At 37.4% G+C, this 24,379-nt stretch overlaps 1 protein-coding gene across 1 annotated transcript in view; it reads left to right on the top strand.

Annotated features, from left to right (window-relative positions):
- LOC146575450 (uncharacterized) overlaps nucleotides 1–24,379 on the top strand; it is a 71,638-nt gene that overhangs the window by 28,547 nt on the left and 18,712 nt on the right. The window contains exons 13-15 of the mRNA XM_085270171.1: nucleotides 16,135–16,428; nucleotides 22,269–22,562; nucleotides 22,684–22,977. Coding sequence (XP_085126297.1) covers nucleotides 16,135–16,428; nucleotides 22,269–22,562; nucleotides 22,684–22,977 — 882 coding nt within the window. The remainder of the gene's footprint in view (nucleotides 1–16,134; nucleotides 16,429–22,268; nucleotides 22,563–22,683; nucleotides 22,978–24,379) is intronic.

Below are 24,379 nucleotides of genomic sequence, written 5' to 3'. Positions count from 1 at the left end.
AGAGGCTGTTTACGTTTTCCCGCCAAAACAGGTGCATCTTTTTACTCACGCAGCACAGAGACATAGACCTGCTTCTTTCAGTTTATTTCACATAGTGAGGATTCCCCTCAAACAAATGACCATAATTTCCTAACCATAGGGGCTAGAGCGGTCATTCTTACACCGTTTTGTTCAGAAGAGATGGGGGAATCTTCAAGTGTTGACAATTTATCATTAAAATATGAATTTTTAGAGATATATGACATGGATGACTTGTTGACTTAGAAGCCACGAATTCCCCAATATGCAAATTTGAATACCTGGAGCCCACATACATGATTGGCTGGCTGGGAAGCTGTGCAGGCCCTGATTTGTGGATTTGAATTCCTCAGCCCTCAGATATGATTGGCTGGCTTAGAAGCCATGAAGGCCCCAATATGCAAATTTGAATGCCTCAGGACACATATATGATTGGCTGGGAAGCCGTGCAGGCCCTGATTTGAAAATTTGAATTTCTCAGTCCTCACAGAGGATTGGCTGCCTGGGGACCTGGCAGAAATATATAGAAATACTATGATTAAGCATAAATACTACATTTAGTAGAAATACTATGTTTTAGCACAAATACTATAAAAAGCAGAAATACTATAATTTAGAACAAATAGTATAAAAAGCAGAAATATTATAATTTAGCAGAAATACTATGTTAGGCACAAATCCTATAAAAAGCAGAAATACTATAATTTAGCAGAAATACTATGTTAGGCACAAATCCTATAAAAAGCAGAAATACTATAATTTAGCAGAAATACTATATTAGGCATAAATCCTATAAAAAGCAGAAATAGTATGATTTAGCAGAAATACTGTATTTAGCACAAGTACCGAAAAGTACCAGAAATACTATGATTTAGCAGAATAGTAATAACTTATTGAAACACAAATGCACAGAGGGACACACAAACACAGGCTCTAATCCAGTCAACCAGTCTAACTATGTTCAATTTAAATCCTACAATGACATGCTGCCAAATAAGGGCAGGGTCCTCTCTCTCCCACTAAACACACACACACACACACACACACACACACACACAGAGGGAGAGAGCTGCCGAATTTAAATCCACCAATCAGAGTGGCTGTTTACGTTTTCCCGCCAAAACAGGTGCATCTTTTTACACACGCAGCAGCACAGAGAGGCACAGGATTATTGCAGCCTATTTCTCATAGTGAGGACTCCCCTCAAACAAATGACCATAATTTCCTAACCGTAGGGGCTAGAGCGGTCATTCTTACACTGTTTTGTTCAGAAGAGATGGGGGAATCTTCCAGTGTTAACAATTTATCATTAAAATGTGAATTTTTAGAGATATATGACATGGATGACTTGTTGACTTAGAAGCCACGAATTCCCCAATATGCAAATATGAATGCCTGAGACCACATATATGATTGGCTGGCTGGGAAGCCGTGCAGGCCCTGATTTGTGGATTTGAATTCCTCAGCCCTCAGATATGATTGGCTGGCTTAGAAGCCATGAAGGCCCCAATATGCAAATTTGAATGCCTCAGGACACATATATGATTGGCTGGGAAGCCGTGCAGGCCCTGATTTGAAAATTTGAATTTCTCAGTCCTCACAGAGGATTGGCTGCCTGGGGACCTGGCAGAAATATATAGAAATACTATGATTAAGCATAAATACTACATTTAGTAGAAATACTATGTTTTAGCACAAATACTATAAAAAGCAGAAATACTATAATTTAGCAGAAATACTATATTAAGCACAAATCCTATAAAAAGCAGAAATAGGATGATTAAGCATAAACACTACATTTAGTAGAAATACTATGTTTGAGCAAAAATCCTATAAAAAGCAGAAATACTATATTAGGCACAAATCCCATAAAAAGCAGAAATAGTATGATTAAGCATAAATACTACATTTAGTAGAAATACTATGTTTTAGCACAAATAGTATAAAAAGCAGAAATATTGTAATTTAGCAGAAATACTATATTAGGCACAAATCTTATAAAATAGCAGAAATAGTATTATTTAGCACAATAGTAATAAGTTAAACAGAAAAATTGGAAAAGCAAAATGGACAGCTGAAAAAATGCTGAACATGCTGAGGGTCCCTCAAATATACTTGTTAAATGAAAAAAATCAGCAAAAAAATGCACAGGGAGAGAGAAGTAAGTTTCTAGGTCAGCCTGGGAGCTGCTGAATTTGAATCCACCAATCAGAGAGCCTGTGTACTTTTTCCCGCCAAAACATGTGCCTCTTTTTACACACGCAGCACAGAGAGGCACAGGATTATTGCAGCCTATTTCTCATAGTGAGGACTCCCCTCAAACAAATGACCATAATTTCCAAACCGTAGGGGCTAGAGCGGTCATTCTTACACCGTTTTGTTCAGAAGAGATGGGGGAATCTTCCAGTGTTTACAATTTATCATTAAAATATGAATTATTAAAGATATTTGACTTGTAATGCACCATAACTGAGTAGAGCGAAGCAAAAACTGCCTTGACTTGCCCTCAAACAACGCTTTGTAACTCGAAATCTATTTGGAGTATCGATATCATTCTTTCACCGTAAGAGACAGCAGGCTTTGGTGAACAATCATGGAAATTTTCAGGTCTCTGTGGAAATCCAACAAAAAGTTATGACGAGAGAAAAAAGTGGTTCATTTCCACAGTTTGAAATCTGAAGAAATCTGAGCGAAGGACGAATTTCCTACCCTCAAACAAGTCCAACTCATTTCAGAACGGTAATAGGTAAGAAAGAAATTCTTGAATTGTGAGCGTCAGGGGTGTCTGAAGATATTCGGGGACAAGCCTCATGTCTTAACTTTGCTTCGTTAAGGAGATATGACGATTCGAATATGCCTCTCATTACAGAAATCCAGCGGTGATTTTGAACAAGCTCTCCATTCACTTTATATGGAGAGTTTTCTGACCTTGTGTTAGTCTGAGGAGATTTGCAAAAATTCTATAAATCCCACAACAATGATGGTGACATTTTCTGAAAGCCAGCAAAAATACCTACGTTTTGATGTATAATTTGTGGAAGTTGAGTGAAAATTGAGCAAGTAGCAGGAAGTTGTTCGGACATGAAGTGAAAATTGCAAAACCTTCAGTGGCACACTGGAAGCCAAGAGCATAGCAACCATAACAACACATGTATTTTGTGAAAAATCACAATTTTGCAACTCAAAACTTTAAGAGGCATAAAAGTAAAACAGTAAAAGATTTGAAAAAGCTGAATCATACCTGAATAGCCCAATAATTTGTGAACATTTTAAAGTTTGAATGGTTGTTCTAGGTGAAAATATGAGGAAGTAGTTAAGTTTCAAAAACAAGCAAATTTTAGCAGAATTGCTGAAGTTTCCCATTCATTTCAATGGGACAAATTAAAGGAAAAAAGTGGAATATTTTAAAAAGTATAATAGTTAAAAATAGCAAAAATCGTAGCAGGAAAGAGCAAAAATAGCAGAATAGTTTAAAATTTGAACGGTGAAAATCGGCTGAAAATTGTGGAAGTAGTTTAACGGCGAAAAGTGTACGGAAGCAACTAGAATAATAATAATAATAACTAGAAAAATTTGCATTTCCTGCGAAAATGCAGTGTGGATGCTTAAAGCTGAAGCTGTATGCAAAAAGTAGCTGAAAAAGCTGAAAAGTTGCAGAAATTGTAAAAACTTTGCAGAAGCAAAAGAAGTTTGCTAAAATGGAATAACTTAGCAGAACTGCAATATCTTAGAGGAAACATAATACTTGGCAGAAATAGCATAGCAGAATTTAGCAGAAATATTGTAACTTACCAGAAACATGATAACTTCTCAAAAATACAAGAATTTAGGAGAAATAGTATAAGATAACAGAAAGAATATATTTAGCCAAAAATACTTAAACATTACAGAAACACTATGATTTAGAAAAATAGTACAACAGAGCAGAAATATTGTGATTTACCAGAGACACTGTGATGAACTATGAATATTGTAATTTTAAATTGAGACTATGTTTTAGCACAAATATTATAATTTGGCAGAAATACTATAATTTAGCAGAAATACTATATTAAGCACAAATCCTATAAAAAGCAGAAATGGTATGATTAAGCACAAATACTACATTTAGTAGAAATACTTTGTTTTAGCACAAATCCCATAAAAAGCAGAAATACTGTACTATGATTTAGTAGAAAAACTATAATTAATCAGAAATACTAAATTTAGCAGAAATACTATATTAAGCACAAATACTATGAAAAGCAGAAATAGTATGATTAAGCATAAATACTACATTTAGCAGAAATACTATATTAAGCACAAATCCTATAAAAGCAGAAATAGTATATTAAGCACAAATCTTATAAAATAGCAGAAATAGTATGATTTAGCACAATAGTAATAAGTTAAACAGAAAAATTGGAAAAGCAAAATGGACAGCTGAAAAAATGCTGAACATGCTGAGGGTCCCTCAAATATACTTGTTAAATGACAAAAATCTGCAAAAAAATTTATTACAGCCACACAATCACAAATATGTACACATGAGGAAACACACATGCACAGAGAGACCCACACACAAGATCCAATTCAGTCAACCAGTCTAAATATATTGAATTTAAATCTTAGAATGAGATCATCCCGTTAAAAGCCTCTCTCTCTCTCTCTCTCTCTCTCTCTCTCTCTCTCTCTCTCTGTCACACACACACACACACACACACACACACACACACACACACACACACACAGGGAGAGAGAAGTAAGTTTCTAGGTCAGCCTGGGAGCTGGTGAATTTGAATCCACCAATCAGAGAGGCTGTGCACTTTTCCCCACCAAAACAGGTGCATCTGTTTACACACGCAGCAGCACAGAGAGACACAGGATTTTTGCAGTCTATTTCTCATAGTGACGACTCCCCTCAAACAAATGACCGTAATTTCCTAACCGTAGGGGCTAGAACGGTCATTCTTACACCGTTTTGTTCAGAAGAGATGGGGGAATCTTCAAGTGTTGACAATTTAATATTAAAATATGAATTTTTAGAGATATATGACATGGATGACTTGTTGACTTAGAAGCCACGAATTCCCCAATATGCAAATTTGAATGCCTGAGACCACATATGTGATTGGCTGGCTGGGAAGCCGTGCAGGCCCTGATTTGTGGATTTGAATTCCTCAGCCCTCAGATATGATTGGCTGGCTTAGAAGCCACGAAGGCCCCAATATGCAAATTTGAATGCCTCAGGACACTTATTTGATTGGCTGGGAAACTGTGCAGGCCCTGATTTGAAAATTTGAATGTCTCAGTCCTCACAGAGGATTGGCTGCCTGGGGACCTGGCAGAAATATATAGAAATACTATTATTAAGCATAAATACTACATTTAGTAGAAATACTATGTTTTAGCACAAATACTATAAAAAGAAGAAAAACTATAATTTAGCAGAAATACTATATTAAGCACAAATCCTATAAAAAGCAGAAATACTATAATTTAGAACAAATAGTATAAAAAGCAGAAATACTATAATTTAGCAGAAATACTATGTTTTAGCACAAATCCTTTAAAAAGCAGAAATACTATAATTTAGCAGAAATACTATGTTAGGCACAAATCCTATAAAAAGCAGAAATACTATAATTTAGCAGAAATACTATATTAGGCATAAATCCTATGAAAAGCAGAAATAGTATGATTTAGCAGAAATACTGTATTTAGCACAAGTACCGAAAAGTACCAGAAATACTATGATTTAGCAGAATAGTAATAACTTATTGAAACACAAATGCACAGAGGGACACACAAACACAGGCTCTAATCCAGTCAACCAGTCTAACTATGTTCAATTTAAATCCTACAATGACATGCTGCCAAATAAGGGCAGGGTCCTCTCTCTCCCACTAAACACACACACACACACACACACACACACACACACACACAGGGAGAGAGGACTAAGTTTCTAGGTCAGCCTGGGAGCTGCTGAATTTGAATCCACCAATCAGAGAGGCTGTTTACATTTTCCCGCCAAAACAGGTGCATCTTTTTACACACGCAGCACAGAGACATAGACCTGCTTCTTTCAGTTTATTTCACATAGTGAGGATTCCCCTCAAACAAATGACCATAATTTCCTAACCATAGGGGCTAGAGCGGTCATTCTTACACCGTTTTGTTCAGAAGAGATGGGGGAATCTTCAAGTGTTGACAATTTATCATTAAAATATGAATTTTTAGAGATATATGACATGGATGACTTGTTGACTTAGAAGCCACGAATTCCCCAATATGCAAATTTGAATACCTGGAGCCCACATACATGATTGGCTGGCTGGGAAGCTGTGCAGGCCCTGATTTGTGGATTTGAATTCCTCAGCCCTCAGATATGATTGGCTGGCTTAGAAGCCATGAAGGCCCCAATATGCAAATTTGAATGCCTCAGGACACATATATGATTGGCTGGGAAGCCGTGCAGGCCCTGATTTGAAAATTTGAATTTCTCAGTCCTCACAGAGGATTGGCTGCCTGGGGACCTGGCAGAAATATATAGAAATACTATGATTAAGCATAAATACTACATTTAGTAGAAATACTATGTTTTAGCACAAATACTATAAAAAGCAGAAATACTATAATTTAGCAGAAATACTATATTAAGCACAAATCCTATAAAAAGCAGAAATAGGATGATTAAGCATAAACACTACATTTAGTAGAAATACTATGTTTGAGCAAAAATCCTATAAAAAGCAGAAATACTATATTAGGCAAAAATCCCATAAAAAGCAGAAATAGCATGATTAAGCATAAATACTACATTTAGTAGAAATACTATGTTTTAGCACAAATAGTATAAAAAGCAGAAATACTATAATTTAGCAGAAATACTATATTAAGCACAAATCCTATAAAAAGCAGAAATAGGATGATTAAGCATAAACACTACATTTAGTAGAAATACTATGTTTGAGCAAAAATCCTATAAAAAGCAGAAATAGCATGATTAAGCATAAATACTACATTTAGTAGAAATACTATGTTTTAGCACAAATAGTATAAAAAGCAGAAATATTGTAATTTAGCAGAAATACTATATTAGGCACAAATCTTATAAAATAGCAGAAATAGTATTATTTAGCACAATAGTAATAAGTTAAACAGAAAAATTGGAAAAGCAAAATGGACAGCTGAAAAAATGCTGAACATGCTGAGGGTCCCTCAAATATACTTGTTAAATGAAAAAATCAGCAAAAAAATGCACAGGGAGAGAGAAGTAAGTTTCTAGGTCAGCCTGGGAGCTGCTGAATTTGAATCCACCAATCAGAGAGCCTGTGTACTTTTTCCCGCCAAAACAGGTGCATCTTTTTACACACGCAGCAGAGAGAGGCACAGGATTATTGCAGCCTATTTCTCATAGTGAGGACTCCCCTCAAACAAATGACCATAATTTCTAAACCGTAGGGGCTAGAGCGGTCATTCTTACACCGTTTTGTTCAGAAGAGATGGGGGAATCTTCCAGTGTTAACAATTTATCATTAAAATGTGAATTTTTAGAGATATACGACATGGATGACTTGTTGACTTAGAAGCCACGAATTCCCCCAATATGCAAATTTGAATGCCTGAGGCCACATATATGATTGGCTGGCTTGGAAGCCGTGCAGGCCCCAATATGCAAATTTGAATGCCTCAGGACACATATATGATTGGCTGGGAAACCGTGCAGGCCCTGATTTGAAAATTTGAATGTCTAAGTCCTCACAGAGGATTGGCTGCCTGGGGACCTGGCAGAAATATATAGAAATACTATGATTAAGCATAAATACTACATTTAGTAGAAATACTATGTTTTAGCACAAATCCTATAAAAAGCAGAAATACTATAATTTAGCAGAAATACTATATTAAGCACAAATCCTATAAAAAGCAGAAATACTATATTAAGCACAAATTCTATAAAAAGCAGAAATACTATATTAAGCACAAATTCTATAAAAAGCAGAAATACTATATTAAGCACAAATCCTATTAAAAGCAGAAATACTATATTAAGCACAAATCTTGTAAAATAGCAGAAACAGTATGATTTACCACAATAGTAATAAGTTAAACAGAAAAATTGGAAAAGCAAAATGGACAGCTGAAAAAATGCTGAACATGCTGAGGGTCCCTCAAATATACTTGTTAAATGAAAAAAATCAGCAAAAAAATGCACAGGGAGAGAGAAGTAAGTTTCTAGGTCAGCCTGGGAGCTGCTGAATTTGAATCCACCAATCAGAGAGCCTGTGTACTTTTTCCCGCCAAAACAGGTGCATCTTTTTACACACGCAGCAGAGAGAGGCACAGGATTATTGCAGCCTATTTCTCATAGTGAGGACTCGCCTCAAACAAATGACCATAATTTCTAAACCGTAGGGGCTAGAGCGGTCATTCTTACACCGTTTTGTTCAGAAGAGATGGGGGAATCTTCCAGTGTTTACAATTTATCATTAAAATATGAATTATTAAAGATATTTGACTTCTAATGCACCATAACTGAGTAGAGCGAAGCAAAAACTGCCTTGACTTGCCCTCAAACAACGCTTTGTAACTCGAAATCTGTTTGGAGTATCGATATCATTCTTTCACCGTAAGAGACAGCAGGCTTTGGTGAACAGTCATGGAAATTTTCAGGTCTCTGTGGAAATCCAAAAAAAAGTTATGACGAGAGAAAAAAGTGGTTCATTTCCAGAGTTTTAAATCTGAAGAAATCTGAGCGAAGGACGAATTTCCTACCCTCAAACAAGTCCAACTCATTTCAGAACGGTAATAGGTGAGAAAGAAATTCTTGAATTGTGAGCGTCAGGGGTGTCTGAAGATATTCGGGGACAAGCCTCATGTCTTAAAGTCGCTTCGTTAAGGAGATATGACGATTCGAATATGCCTCTCATTACAGAAATCCAGCGATGATTTTGAACAAGCTCTCCATTGACTTTATATGGAGAGTTTTGAGACCTTGTGTTGGTCTGAGGAGATTTGCAAAAATTCTATAAATCCCACAACAATGATAGTGACATTTTCTGAAAGCCAGCAAAAATACCTACGTTTTGATGTATAATTTGTGGAAGTTGAGTGAAAATTGAGCAAGTAGCAAGAAGTTGTTCGGACATGAAGTGAAAATTGCAAAACCTTCAGTGGCACACTGGAAGCCAAGAGCATAGCAACCATAACAACGCATGTATTTTGTGAAAAATCACAATTTTGCAACTCAAAACTTTAAGAGGCATAAAAGTAAAACAGTAGAAGATTTGAAAAAGCTGAATCATACCTGAATAGCCCAATAATTTGTGAACATTTTAAAATTTGAATGGTTGTTCTAGGTGAAAGTATGAGGAAGTAGTTAAGTTTCAAAAACAAGCAAAATTTAGCAGAATTGCAGAAGTTTCCCATTCATTTCAATGGGACAAATTAAAGGAAAAAAGCTTAATATTTTAAAAAGTATAATAGTTAAAAATAGCAAAAATCGTAGCAGGAATTAGCAAAAATAGCAGAATAGTTTAAAATTTGAACGGTGAAAATCGGCTGAAAATTGTGGAAGTAGTTTAACGGCGAAAAGTGTACGGAAGCAACTAGAATAATAATAATAAAGAACTAGAAAAATTTGCATTTCCTGCGAAAATGCAGTGTGGATGCTTAAAGCTGAAGCTGTATGCAAAAAGTAGCTGAAAAAGCTGAAAAGTTGCAGAAATTGTAAAAACTTTGCAGAAGCAAAAGAAGTTTGCTAAAATGGAATAACTTAGCAGAACTGCAATATCTTAGAAGAAACATAATACTTGGCAGAAATACAATAGCATAGCAGAATTTAGCAGAAATATTGTAACTTACCAGAAACATGATAACTTCTCAAAAATACAAGAATTTAGGAGAAATAGTATAAGATAACAGAAAGAATATATTTAGCCAAAAATACTTAAACATTACAGAAACACTATGATTTAGAAAAATAGTACAACAGAGCAGAAATATTGTGATTTACCAGAGACACTGTGATGAACTATGAATATTGTAATTTTAAATTGAGACTATGTTTTAGCACAAATATTATAATTTGGCAGAAATACTATAATTTAGCAGAAATACTATATTAAGCACAAATCCTATAAAAAGCAGAAATGGTATGATTAAGCACAAATACTACATTTAGTAGAAATACTTTGTTTTAGCACAAATCCCATAAAAAGCAGAAATACTGTACTATGATTTAGTAGAAAAACTATAATTAATCAGAAATACTAAATTTAGCAGAAATACTATATTAAGCACAAATACTATGAAAAGCAAAAATAGTATGATTAAGCATAAATACTACATTTAGCAGAAATACTATATTAAGCACAAATCCTATAAAAGCAGAAATAGTATATTAAGCACAAATCTTATAAAATAGCAGAAATAGTGTGATTTAGCACAATAGTAATAAGTTAAACAGAAAAATTGGAAAAGCAAAATGGACAGCTGAAAAAATGCTGAACATGCTGAGGGTCCCTCAAATATACTTGTTAAATGACAAAAATCTGCAAAAAAATTTATTACAGCCACACAATCACAAATATGTACACATGAGGAAACACACATGCACAGAGAGACCCACACACAAGATCCAATTCAGTCAACCAGTCTAAATATATTGAATTTAAATCTTAGAATGAGATCATCCCATTAAAAGCCTCTCTCTCTCTCTCTCTCTCTCTCTCTCTCTCTCTCTCTCTCTCTGTCACACACACACACACACACACACACACACACACACACACACACACACACACACAGGGAGAGAGAAGTAAGTTTCTAGGTCAGCCTGGGAGCTGGTGAATTTGAATCCACCAATCAGAGAGGCTGTGCACTTTTCCCCACCAAAACAGGTGCATCTGTTTACACACGCAGCAGCACAGAGAGACACAGGATTATTGCAGCCTATTTCTCATAGTGAGGACTCCCCTCAAACAAATGACCGTAATTTCCTAACCGTAGGGGCTAGAACGGTCATTCTTACACCGTTTTGTTCAGAAGAGATGGGGGAATCTTCAACTGTTGACAATTTAATATTAAAATATGAATTTTTAGAGATATATGACATGGATGACTTGTTGACTTAGAAGCCACGAATTCCCCAATATGCAAATTTGAATGCCTGAGACCACATATGTGATTGGCTGGCTGGGAAGCCGTGCAGGCCCTGATTTGTGGATTTGAATTCCTCAGCCCTCAGATATGATTGGCTGGCTTAGAAGCCATGAAGGCCCCAATATGCAAATTTGAATGCCTCAGGACACTTATTTGATTGGCTGGGAAACTGTGCAGGCCCTGATTTGAAAATTTGAATGTCTCAGTCCTCACAGAGGATTGGCTGCCTGGGGACCTGGCAGAAATATATAGAAATACTATTATTAAGCATAAATACTACATTTAGTAGAAATACTATGTTTTAGGACAAATATTATAAAAAGAAGAAAAACTATAATTTAGCAGAAATACTATATTAAGCACAAATCCTATAAAAAGCAGAAATACTATAATTTAGAACAAATAGTATAAAAAGCAGAAATACTATAATTTAGCAGAAATACTATGTTAAGCACAAATCCTATAAAAAGCAGAAATACTATAATTTAGCAGAAATACTATGTTAGGCACAAATCCTATAAAAAGCAGAAATACTATAATTTAGCAGAAATACTATATTAGGCATAAATCCTATGAAAAGCAGAAATAGTATGATTTAGCAGAAATATTGTATTTAGCACAAGTACCGAAAAGTACCAGAAATACTATGATTTAGCAGAATAGTAATAACTTATTGAAACACAAATGCACAGAGGGACACACAAACACAGGCTCTAATCCAGTCAACCAGTCTAACTATGTTCAATTTAAATCCTACAATGACATGCTGTCAAATAAGGGCAGGGTCCTCTCTCTCCCACTAAACACACACACACACACACACACACACACACACACACACACACACACACACACAGGGAGAGAGGACTAAGTTTCTAGGTCAGCCTGGGAGCTGCTGAATTTGAATCCACCAATCAGAGAGGCTGTTTACGTTTTCCCGCCAAAACAGGTGCATCTTTTTACACACGCAGCACAGAGACATAGACCTGCTTCTTTCAGTTTATTTCACATAGTGAGGATTCCCCTCAAACAAATGACCATAATTTCCTAACCATAGGGGCTAGAGCGGTCATTCTTACACCGTTTTGTTCAGAAGAGATGGGGGAATCTTCAAGTGTTGACAATTTATCATTAAAATATGAATTTTTAGAGATATATGACATGGATGACTTGTTGACTTAGAAGCCACGAATTCCCCAATATGCAAATTTGAATACCTGGAGCCCACATACATGATTGGCTGGCTGGGAAGCTGTGCAGGCCCTGATTTGTGGATTTGAATTCCTCAGCCCTCAGATATCATTGGCTGGCTTAGAAGCCATGAAGGCCCCAATATGCAAATTTGAATGCCTCAGGACACATATATGATTGGCTGGGAAGCCGTGCAGGCCCTGATTTGAAAATTTGAATTTCTCAGTCCTCACAGAGGATTGGCTGCCTGGGGACCTGGCAGAAATATATAGAAATACTATGATTAAGCATAAATACTACATTTGGGTAGAAATACTATGTTTTAGCACAAATACTATAAAAAGCAGAAATACTATAATTTAGCAGAAATACTATATTAAGCACAAATCCTATAAAAAGCAGAAATAGGATGATTAAGCATAAACACTACATTTAGTAGAAATACTATGTTTGAGCAAAAATCCTATAAAAAGCAGAAATACTATATTAGGCAAAAATCCCATAAAAAGCAGAAATAGCATGATTAAGCATAAATACTACATTTAGTAGAAATACTATGTTTTAGCACAAATAGTATAAAAAGCAGAAATACTATAATTTAGCAGAAATACTATATTAAGCACAAATCCTATAAAAAGCAGAAATAGGATGATTAAGCATAAACACTACATTTAGTAGAAATACTATGTTTGAGCAAAAATCCTATAAAAAGCAGAAATACTATATTAGGCACAAATCCTATAAAAAGCAGAAATAGCATGATTAAGCATAAATACTACATTTAGTAGAAATACTATGTTTTAGCACAAATAGTATAAAAAGCAGAAATATTGTAATTTAGCAGAAATACTATATTAGGCACAAATCTTATAAAATAGCAGAAATAGTATTATTTAGCACAATAGTAATAAGTTAAACAGAAAAATTGGAAAAGCAAAATGGACAGCTGAAAAAATGCTGAACATGCTGAGGGTCCCTCAAATATACTTGTTAAATGAAAAAATCAGCAAAAAAATGCACAGGGAGAGAGAAGTAAGTTTCTAGGTCAGCCTGGGAGCTGCTGAATTTGAATCCACCAATCAGAGAGCCTGTGTACTTTTTCCCGCCAAAACAGGTGCATCTTTTTACACACGCAGCAGAGAGAGGCACAGGATTATTGCAGCCTATTTCTCATAGTGAGGACTCCCCTCAAACAAATGACCATAATTTCTAAACCGTAGGGGCTAGAGCGGTCATTCTTACACCGTTTTGTTCAGAAGAGATGGGGGAATCTTCCAGTGTTAACAATTTATCATTAAAATGTGAATTTTTAGAGATATACGACATGGATGACTTGTTGACTTAGAAGCCACGAATTCCCCCAATATGCAAATTTGAATGGCTGAGGCCACATATATGATTGGCTGGCTTGGAAGCCGTGCAGGCCCCAATATGCAAATTTGAATGCCTCAGGACACATATATGATTGGCTGGGAAACCGTGCAGGCCCTGATTTGAAAATTTGAATGTCTAAGTCCTCACAGAGGATTGGCTGCCTGGGGACCTGGCAGAAATATATAGAAATACTATGATTAAGCATAAATACTACATTTAGTAGAAATACTATGTTTTAGCACAAATACTATAAAAAGCAGAAATACTATAATTTAGCAGAAATACTATATTAAGCACAAATCCTATAAAAAGCAGAAATACTATATTAAGCACAAATTCTATAAAAAGCAGAAATACTATATTAAGCACAAATTCTATAAAAAGCAGAAATACTATATTAAGCACAAATTCTATTAAAAGCAGAAATACTATATTAAGCACAAATCTTGTAAAATAGCAGAAACAGTATGATTTACCACAATAGTAATAAGTTAAACAGAAAAATTGGAAAAGCAAAATGGACAGCTGAAAAAATGCTGAACATGCTGAGGGTCCCTCAAATATACTTGTTAAATGAAAAAATCAGCAAAAAAATGCACAGGGAGAGAGAAGTAAGTTTCTAGGTCAGCCTGGGAGCTGCTGAATTTGAATCCACCAATCAGAGAGCCTGTGTACTTTTTCCCGCCAAAACAGGTGCCTCTTTTTACACACGCAGCAGAGAGAGGCACAGGATTATTGCAGCCTATTTCTCATAGTGAGGACTCGCCTCAAACAAATGACCATAATTTCTAAACCGTAGGGGCTAGAGCGGTCATTCTTACACCGTTTTGTTCAGAAGAGATGGGGGAATCTTCCAGTGTTTACAATTTATCATTAAAATATGAATTATTAAAGATATTTGACTTCTAATGCACCATAACTGAGTAGAGCGAAGCAAAAACTGCCTTGACTTGCCCTCAAACAACGCTTTGTAACTCGAAATCTATTTGGAGTATCGATATCATTCTTTCACCGTAAGAGACAGCAGGCTTTGGTGAACAGTCATGGAAATTTTCAGGTCTCTGTGGAAATCCAAAAAAAAGTTATGACGAGAGAAAAAAGTGGTTCATTTCCAGAGTTTTAAATCTGAAGAAATCTGAGCGAAGGACGAATTTCCTACCCTCAAACAAGTCCAACTCATTTCAGAACGGTAATAGGTGAGAAAGAAATTCTTGAATTGTGAGCGTCAGGGGTGTCTGAAGATATTCGGGGACAAGCCTCATGTCTTAAAGTCGCTTCGTTAAGGAGATATGACGATTCGAATATGCCTCTCATTACAGAAATCCAGCGATGATTTTGAACAAGCTCTCCATTGACTTTATATGGAGAGTTTTGAGACCTTGTGTTGGTCTGAGGAGATTTGCAAAAATTCTATAAATCCCACAACAATGATAGTGACATTTTCTGAAAGCCAGCAAAAATACCTACGTTTTGATGTATAATTTGTGGAAGTTGAGTGAAAATTGAGCAAGTAGCAAGAAGTTGTTCGGACATGAAGTGAAAATTGCAAAACCTTCAGTGGCACACTGGAAGCCAAGAGCATAGCAACCATAACAACGCATGTATTTTGTGAAAAATCACAATTTTGCAACTCAAAACTTTAAGAGGCATAAAAGTAAAACAGTAGAAGATTTGAAAAAGCTGAATCATACCTGAATAGCCCAATAATTTGTGAACATTTTAAAATTTGAATGGTTGTTCTAGGTGAAAATATGAGGAAGTAGTTAAGTTTCAAAAACAAGCAAAATTTAGCAGAATTGCAGAAGTTTCCCATTCATTTCAATGGGACAAATTAAAGGAAAAAAGCTTAATATTTTAAAAAGTATAATAGTTAAAAATAGCAAAAATCGTAGCAGGAATTAGCAAAAATAGCAGAATAGTTTAAAATTTGAACGGTGAAAATCGGCTGAAAATTGTGGAAGTAGTTTAACGGCGAAAAGTGTACGGAAGCAACTAGAATAATAATAATAAAGAATAAAGAGAAACAGGAACTCAATAGTGTGGATGCTTAAAGCATCCACACAATAAAGAGAAACAGGAACTCAATAGTGTGGATGCTTAAAGCATCCACACAATAAAGAGAAACAGGAACTCAATAGTGTGGATGCTTAAAGCATCCACACAATAATAAAGAATAAAGAGAAACAGGAACTCAATAGTGTGGATGCTTAAAGCATCCACACAATAATAAAGAATAAAGAGAAACAGGAACTCAATAGTGTGGATGCTTAAAGCATCCACACAATAAAGAATAAAGAGAAACAGGAACTCAATAGTGTGGATGCTTAAAGCATCCACACAAATATAGAGCTAAACCTCAGAAAGGCAAATATATGATTTTGTGTTTTGTGTTTTGTATTTCAGTGATCCTCCCCAAGCCCAGCATCTCCATGATTCCTGTGGGGAATGTGACCTGGGGCCAAACTGTTAGCATCACTTGTTCAATCTCAACTCAGCATTTAGGTGGAACATTCACTCTGCAGCAGAGCTCAGGCTCATTCAGGAAAAGCCAAACATCGAGTACAAACTCTGCTACCTTTAATATCCCTCAAGTGACCTTCAGTAATGAGGGATCGTACCAGTGTCAGTATCAGACAAGGATTTCAAGCAGAGACTTCAGCTCCCCTCAAAGTGATTCTGTTAGAATCTCTGCTACTGGTAAGAACTGAAATGTGAAATTTTCTATTTGGGCAGACTGCTGATGAAATGTTAAAGAAGTTGTAAGTCAGCTTCTATCAGCCTACAAGACTATAAGTGCACTTGATCAGCAGAGTGAAGCTGACCCCCCACCCACTTGAAACGTAAAGGCAAATAGGCGGAGCGGTTAGTGCTACGTTTGTGCAGATTTGTGCAGGTAAAATTAGCGTTTGTGCTGCTACGGTTTCCGAGATATTAAACTTTATTTTATAGGTCATTCAAAGGTCACCATCCCCCCAGACTGCTCCAAAACGGGCCAAAATGGTCTACTTTTTTAGTGCTACGTTTGTGCTGGTTTGTGCAGGTAAAATTTGCGTTTGTGCTGCTTCTGTTTTAAAGATATTAATGAAAATGTAAAGGTCAACCAGCCTCCCCACATTACCCAAATCCAACAAAAGTGGTATCAAACGTTTGTGCTACGTTTGTGCTGGTTTGTGCTGCAAAGATTTTCGTTTGTGCTGCTATCATTTTAAAGATATTAATAACAATTTCTAGAGGTCATCAGAGGTCAACCAGCCCCCCCACATTAATTAAATCAAACAAAATGGGTGTCAATCAACTGTGCTACGTTTGTGCTGGTTTGTGCTGCTAAAATTTTCGTTTGTGCTGCTTCTGTTTTAAAGATATTAATGAAAATGTAAAGGTCAAAAGGTCAACCAGCCCCCCCACATTACCCAAATCCAACAAAAGTGGTATCAAACGTTTGTGCTACGTTTGTGCTGGTTTGTGCTGCAGAAATTTTTGTTTGTGCCATTATTTTAAAGATATTAACAAAAATTTCTAGAGGTCAACCAGCCCCCCCATATTAATGGAATCAAACAAAATGGATGTCAAACGTTTGTGCTGGTTTGTGCTGCAAAAATGTTTGTTTGTGCTGCTAACATTTTAAAATGTTTAATAAAATAACATCTTGATGCGTGCTTAATCATCCAGGTAAGTAAATCCCAAAAGGTTGATTCTGTTCATCTGGACATTTTCAGTTGGAGAAATGTTTCGTCACTCATCCAAGTGACTTCTTCAGTCTCAGCTGACTGCAGGTTTCCCCAACCATATAAACAGTACATTTGCATAGTGAAGAAAACTAGCGCCACTGAATGAACAATGTGCCGGGGGGTTAATTCCATGATTGTTAGTATGCAAATTCTTATGACCATTGATCAATGACAACTAATCAAAGCCTATTGATCAATGGCCATGAGTACCATTCACAGAAAGTGGGGAATGGCTACAATCACAGCATTGTAGGATGGCGAAAGATGTACCCTTGGGCCCCCCTTCTCGATCCAGAGATGGTCAGCATCCTGACAGCCCGATGGACGAAGCTGTCTCTCAGTCTGCTGGTTCTGCCCCGGAGGCTCTTCAGTATCCTTCCTGATGGCAGCAAACTGAAGACGCTGTTGAAGGGATGAGTGGAGTCACCTGTAATGGAGACGACCTTCCAGATGAGGCAGGTGCAGTAGATCTCCTGGGGAGGGAGGCAAGAGAGGTCCCCACAATGCTCTCGGCTGCTCTCACTACCCGTTGTCATTTTTTCCTGCAGAACCCAGTGCAGGAGTCATACCACACAGTGATGCAGCTGGTGAGGATACTCTCAACTGTGCCTCTGTAAAAGGTGCTCATAATGGGGGTTGAATCTCTTGTGCTTCTCAGTTTGCAGAGGAAGTAGAGTCACTGTTGGTCTTCTCCACATTCAGGGACAGGTTGTTGTTGCTGTACCACTCTGGCAGATGGTTAACTTCACCCCTGTAGTAGATCTCGTCGTGGATCAGCAGAGTGAAGAGAAGGGAGCTCAACACACATCCTTGGGGAGCCCCCGTATTCCGTGTTCTTGGGCTGGAGGTGTTGCTGTTGACCCGTACTGTCTGCTGTCTTCCTGTCAAGAAATCTAGCAGCCCGTTATACAGCAAGGTGCTGATCCCCAGCAGATCCAGTTTGTGAATGAGTTGCTGGGGAATGATGGTGTTGAATGCTGAACTGAAGTCTATGAACAGCACTCTGACATATGAGTCTCTAGTGTTCAGATGTGTGAGGGCTGAGTGAGGGGCAGTTGAAATTCCATCATCGGTTGAGCGTTTTGACCGGTATGCGAACTGAAATGGATCCAGGTTGGGGGAAAGCAATAATTTGATTTGATGCATGACTAACCGTTCAAAGCACTTAACTTAATAATGATGGAGGTGAGTTTGACAGGACGGTAGTCCTTAAAGCAGGAGATAGATGACTTCTTGTGTTCAGTAATGATGGTGGAGGGATCTCCACACACTGTCTGGGGATTGTGTCACCACGGTCTGTAGAGTGGGCTTGTAGTCTGTGATGGTTTGTATTCCTTGCCACTGCCTCCAAGTATCTCTGCTGTCGCTGAAGCTTTGCTGTAGCTGATGCCACGTGACAGGTTTGCCCTTGCTGTTCTTAGACTCACCTAATTCCCGGCTCTGAAGGCTTGCATTTTTCAACTTTAGGAGCATTTAAACCTGACCTGTGAGCCATGGTTTCTGATTGACCCAGACAGTGATAGTCCTGGTCTCTGTGACATCATCGATGCATTTTGGGATGTAGGCAGTGACAGTTTCTGTATATTCCTGAAAGTCTGTGGTGTTGTCGTGTGTGGCGGCCTGTGGTGGAAAAGCAGTGCCTCTGAGGACCCTTCTGGCCAAACCTGTACCTGCTTACGAACTGGTTTGGTGACTTTGACCAGGGGCCTGTGGGAACCCATGGCACACCTAGATTTCTGCCTGTACTGACCCTTATGCAAAATAGGTGGAATTAAGACAGTTCCAAAAGCAAACACAACTGATCAGTGCTGAGAGTGGTCCTGTTGCTGAGGTTGGGATGATCCTGTAATCTCTTATGAACGACCTCCAACGCTTCTATGACTGGGATGCAAGTGAAGACAGATGTAACATCTCTCTCTCACTGTACATGTACTGTTTATAAAATTAGGGAAACATAACCTGCACAAACAAAATAATTTGCAGGACAAATGTTTGACATCAATTTTGTTCGATTTGAAGAAGGTAGGGGGGGCAACTTCACTCACGGGTGTTTATAAGGTTGGGGAAACCTACAGTCAGCTGAGACTGAAGAAGTCACTTGGATGAGTGACGAAACATTTCTCCAACTGAAAATGTCCAGATGAACAGAATCAACCTTTTGGGATTTACTTACCTGGATGATTAAGCACGCATCAAGACATTATTTTATTAAACATTTTAAAATGTTAGCAGCACAAACAAACATTTTTGCAGCACAAACCAGCACAAACGTTTGACATCCATTTTGTTTGATTCCATTAATATGGGGGGGCTGGTTGACCTCTAGAAATTTTTGTTAATATCTTTAAAATAATGGCACAAACAAAAATTTCTGCAGTACAAACCAGCACAAACGTAGCACAAACGTTTGATACCACTTTTGTTGGATTTGGGTAATGTGGGGGGGCTGGTTGACCTTTTGACCTTTACATTTTCATTAATATCTTTAAAACAGAAGCAGCACAAACGAAAATTTTAGCAGCACAAACCAGCACAAACGTAGCACAGTTGATTGACACCCATTTTGTTTGATTTAATTAATGTGGGGGGGCTGGTTGACCTCTGATGACCTCTAGAAATTGTTATTAATATCTTTAAAATGATAGCAGCACAAACGAAAATCTTTGCAGCACAAACCAGCACAAACGTAGCACAAACGTTTGATACCACTTTTGTTGGATTTGGGTAATGTGGGGGGGCTGGTTGACCTTTACATTTTCATTAATATCTTTAAAACAGAAGCAGCACAAACGCAAATTTTACCTGCACAAACCAGCACAAACGTAGCACTAAAAAAGTAGACCATTTTGGTTTGTTTTGGAGCAGTCTGGGGGGATGGTGACCTTTGAATGACCTATAAAATAAAGTTTAATATCTCGGAAACCGTAGCAGCACAAACGCTAATTTTACCTGCACAAATCTGCACAAACGTAGCACTAACCGCTCCGCCTATTTGCCTTTACGTTTCAAGTGGGTGGGGGGTCAGCTTCACTCTGCTCACTTGATCCACTCATTTGTCAGAATGATTTGCAAGGTTTCAATTAGTTGGATTTTCTGAAAGAAAACAATAGCATGGAATTTGGCTAAATACAGGGTAAATTTACATTTAGTAACATTGGCTGGACAGTCGAAAGGGAAAATATATTTTCCAATCATTGTTTCAATGTGTATTCATGTAGTTCACAAAGGCAATGAAAGAAGCTAGGAAGATATCACTTTTCTCACAGACCACTATTCGGTTATTTCTCAGTGATCCTCCCCAAGCCCAGCATCTCCATGATTCCTGTGGGGAATGTGACCTGGGGCCAAGACGTTAGCATCACTTGTTCAATCTCCACTCAGCATTTAGGTGGAACATTCACTCTGCAGCAGACCTCAGGCTCATTCAGGAAGAGCCAAACATCGAGTACAAACTCTGTTACCTTTAATATCCCTCAAGTAGGGCTGCCACAAACGATTATTTTGATAGTCGACTAGTCACCGATTATTTTTGCGATTAGTCGACTAATCAGATCATCATCCATTGGACGTAAAACTACAGCTTATTGCACCAGCAGCATCTGCTCTTATATAACTATCATTAGCTTACAGCTTTAAGTGTTTAAGGTCTGTGCTAACTAAAAATAAAGAAAAGATGATAGTTTATTAAATTTTAATGAAATTTGCAGATTGTTTCGGTGAAGTTTAATAAACTCCTTGCTATCTAAAATATAACAGGACACTGGAGTATATTCTGGAGCATCTCACACTTCTGATAATCAGTTGTCTGCTTGACGTTTATTCAGCTGTGTAAAAACTATAACTTTAATCTCAGACAAACTGATTTACTCAGGAACAAATAAAATACTAAAAAAAAAAGAAGCCAAACAATAACATTTTAAGTTATCTAAGTGACTCATATATATTTAACCTGAGTAGCGAAAGACAGCGGTGGGTTTGAAAACGATTTGCGGGGAGTCCGGTGTTCTCACGGCGCTAGTGAGCCTAGCCCCCGGCTCGCTAACGAGCTAGTGGGTAACAGATGTCTCCGAAAACGTCGGAGCGCTTTTGAAAATATGTGGTGTCCTGATAAACTGAGCAGATATTTGAGGTTTACACAGCTACATTCTCGCCTGAAAATATGTTAAACGTTTATTTTGTGACCCAGAAAGAATAATAAGAGTAACATTAAAACTAACTAGCTGCCGCCATTGTTGGAAACTGCGCTGGGACACAACTGCTTCTTCTTCTTCTTCTTCGGGGTTTAACGGTAGCTGACATCCTTGTACATGCAATGCTGCCATCTTCTGTTTCAGTCCGTTATTAAACTCTTAAATCCTGCCACTTATTCCTGCGTCTTTTGTGATCTTACAAAGCTTCAAACGACGCGTCGACTATTAAATCAGTCGTCGACGATTTTGATAGTCGACGTAATCGTGACTAGTCGACAAATCGTGGCAGCCCTACCCTCAAGTGACCTTCAGTAATGAGGGATCGTACCAGTGTCAGTATCAGACAAGAGTATCAAGTCGAGACTTCAGATCCCTACAAAGTGATTCCGTCGGAGTTTCTGTTACTGGTAAAAATTGAAATGTAAAAATTTCGGCTGATTGCTGATGAAATGTTAAAGAACTGTAAGTCTCCATTTCTCAACCGAAAGTTATCCTTTCAGCCTCTGTGCCACTGTCACCTTAATTGAAATGGAATTGAGTTGACAGGAAGCTAAAGTGAAATGAAACTCATACCTTTTCTAAGATGAAACACCCACTATGTTATTTATTTATTTTTCAGTGATCCTCCCAAATCCCACCATCACATCAAACACTGGTGGTGCAGTAACCTGGGGTCAAGATGTTAGCATCACCTGTTCAATCTCAACTCAGCATTTAGGTGGAACATTCACTCTGCAGCAGAGCTCAGGCTCATTCAGGAAAACCCAAACATCAAGCACAAACTCTGCTGTCTTCAGAATCCCTGAAGTGAATTTCAATAATGAGGGATTGTATCAGTGCCAGTATCAGACAAGGGTTTCAGGGCGAGAATTCAGCTCCCCTCAAAGCAGTTCTGTCAGAATATCTGTTACATGTAAGAAAAAAGATTTGCCTATTATGATTTATCATTTATGTGGATGAATACTGAAATTCAATTTAGTGAGTTATTCCTCACCAAAAAGAAAATAAACTAATAATGTGTTATATTTCTTCAGTGATCCTCCCAAAGCCCAGTGTCTTCGTGATGCCTGTGGGGAAGGTGACTTGGGGACATCGCGTTAGCATCACTTGTTCAATCTCTACTCAGCATTTAGGTGGAACATTCACTCTGCAGCAGAGCTCAGGCTCATTCAGGAAAAGCCAAACATCGAGTACAAACTCTGCGTCCTTCAACATCACTGAAGTGAACTTCAGTAATGAGGGATCGTACCAGTGTCAGTATCAGACAAGAGTATCAAGTCAAGACTTCAGCTCTCCAAAAAGTGACCCTGTCGGATTGTCTGTTGCTGGTAAGAGAAACCTATTTTCTTTAACTCAAAATGAAAGTTGAGATGTTAAGTAAGATACGTAATTCCATAAACCTTTTCTTTACTGTTACAGAAGAAATCTGATTAGCAACCTTAACGGTGACTTTAGCAAAGATGGCAAGTTAAAAATACAAAAACAACATCATCAGTAGATTATGCTGATGAGATAGAGCAAAATACTTGAGTTTCCAGACTCTGAGAAAGAACTTTAGTTAAATTGCTGGGGTTTTCTCAGTTGTATTATTGAGTGTCTACCTTACAATATACCGGTAAAGCGCCTTGAGGCACAGTATAAATAAAGCCTAATTGAATGGCTAGATAAAGCTGGGTATTATGTGCATAGCATTGACAATGTATGCTATGTCTTGTAATGATACCACGTAAGTGAAGCATGTATAATGCAAACAGAATTTGTCCTAGCAAGTGTAACCCCCCTCAGTCTCTATTTCCGGTGCTGTATGAGTAAAACTCTCTGGACTCGAGATGGGTAGGGCTCAGGCGTGGTTTATTCCCCTTTTTGTGGGTCTCTGCAATAACATGGGATATGAATAACAATGGGTTTCCAGCAACAGGATTCCGCCCAAACACAGCAAAAGCTTCATTGCTACTAACGGATAAGCTAATGATCGTATAGTGGAACTCTCAGTTTTCTTAAAATAAATAAAAAACAAATATTGATTGAAAAATAAAATGGCAACAAAACTTATCACGGAAAATAAAATAGAAACATTACTGCATTGTGGTTTAGGTAACAAAAGAGAAATTAATTCACTTAAATGCACATTCATGTAAATATAAATAAACTTCCAGACCAAAGCCAAAATTTCCTTTCATGTACAATAGTAAATGGAACAATGCTGCCATCTACTGGGCAAAACGTAATAAGCAGTATTTCTTGAACAGAATTAGCCTGCAGCTCAACCAAATACATGTTTCAAATACACATACCTGCAATAACATGGGACATGAATAACCATGGGTTTCCAGCAACAGGATTCCGCCCAAACTATCAAGAGAAGTTTCAAAATTATTAGACACGACAGTCTCCTCTAGCTGTTAGCTGCTAGCTCAGCGTGTCCATTTTTCCTACCGTCTAACCCATAATTGCAAAACAAGGTCATAAAACTGAAATCTACTCAGATGCTACTGTATGGGCAGTTCATGCTGTTAATGCACTGTCATGTTAACTTCAATGAGGATTTTCAAATATGTTTTAAACTCATGTTCAGTCAGGGCGGACTGAGGAAGAACTTACCACAGCAAAAGCTTCATTGCTACTAACTAGCTTAGGGAAAGCCCGTTTACCAGTAGCAGACTTCCGCTGCGGATTTTCAAAATAAAAGTTTCAAAATAAACCCATGGTTGCGATCCCAAGTTTAACAGG

Source organism: Mchenga conophoros, linkage group LG4 (genome assembly GCF_057382185.1).
Source record: "Mchenga conophoros isolate Kocher_MC1m ecotype Shallow Benthic linkage group LG4, M_conophoros_male_GT1.1, whole genome shotgun sequence".
Lineage (NCBI taxonomy): Eukaryota > Metazoa > Chordata > Actinopteri > Cichliformes > Cichlidae > Mchenga > Mchenga conophoros.
The sequence above is the reverse complement of the archived record's forward strand: the minus strand, read 5'-3'. Positions and strand labels throughout refer to the sequence as shown.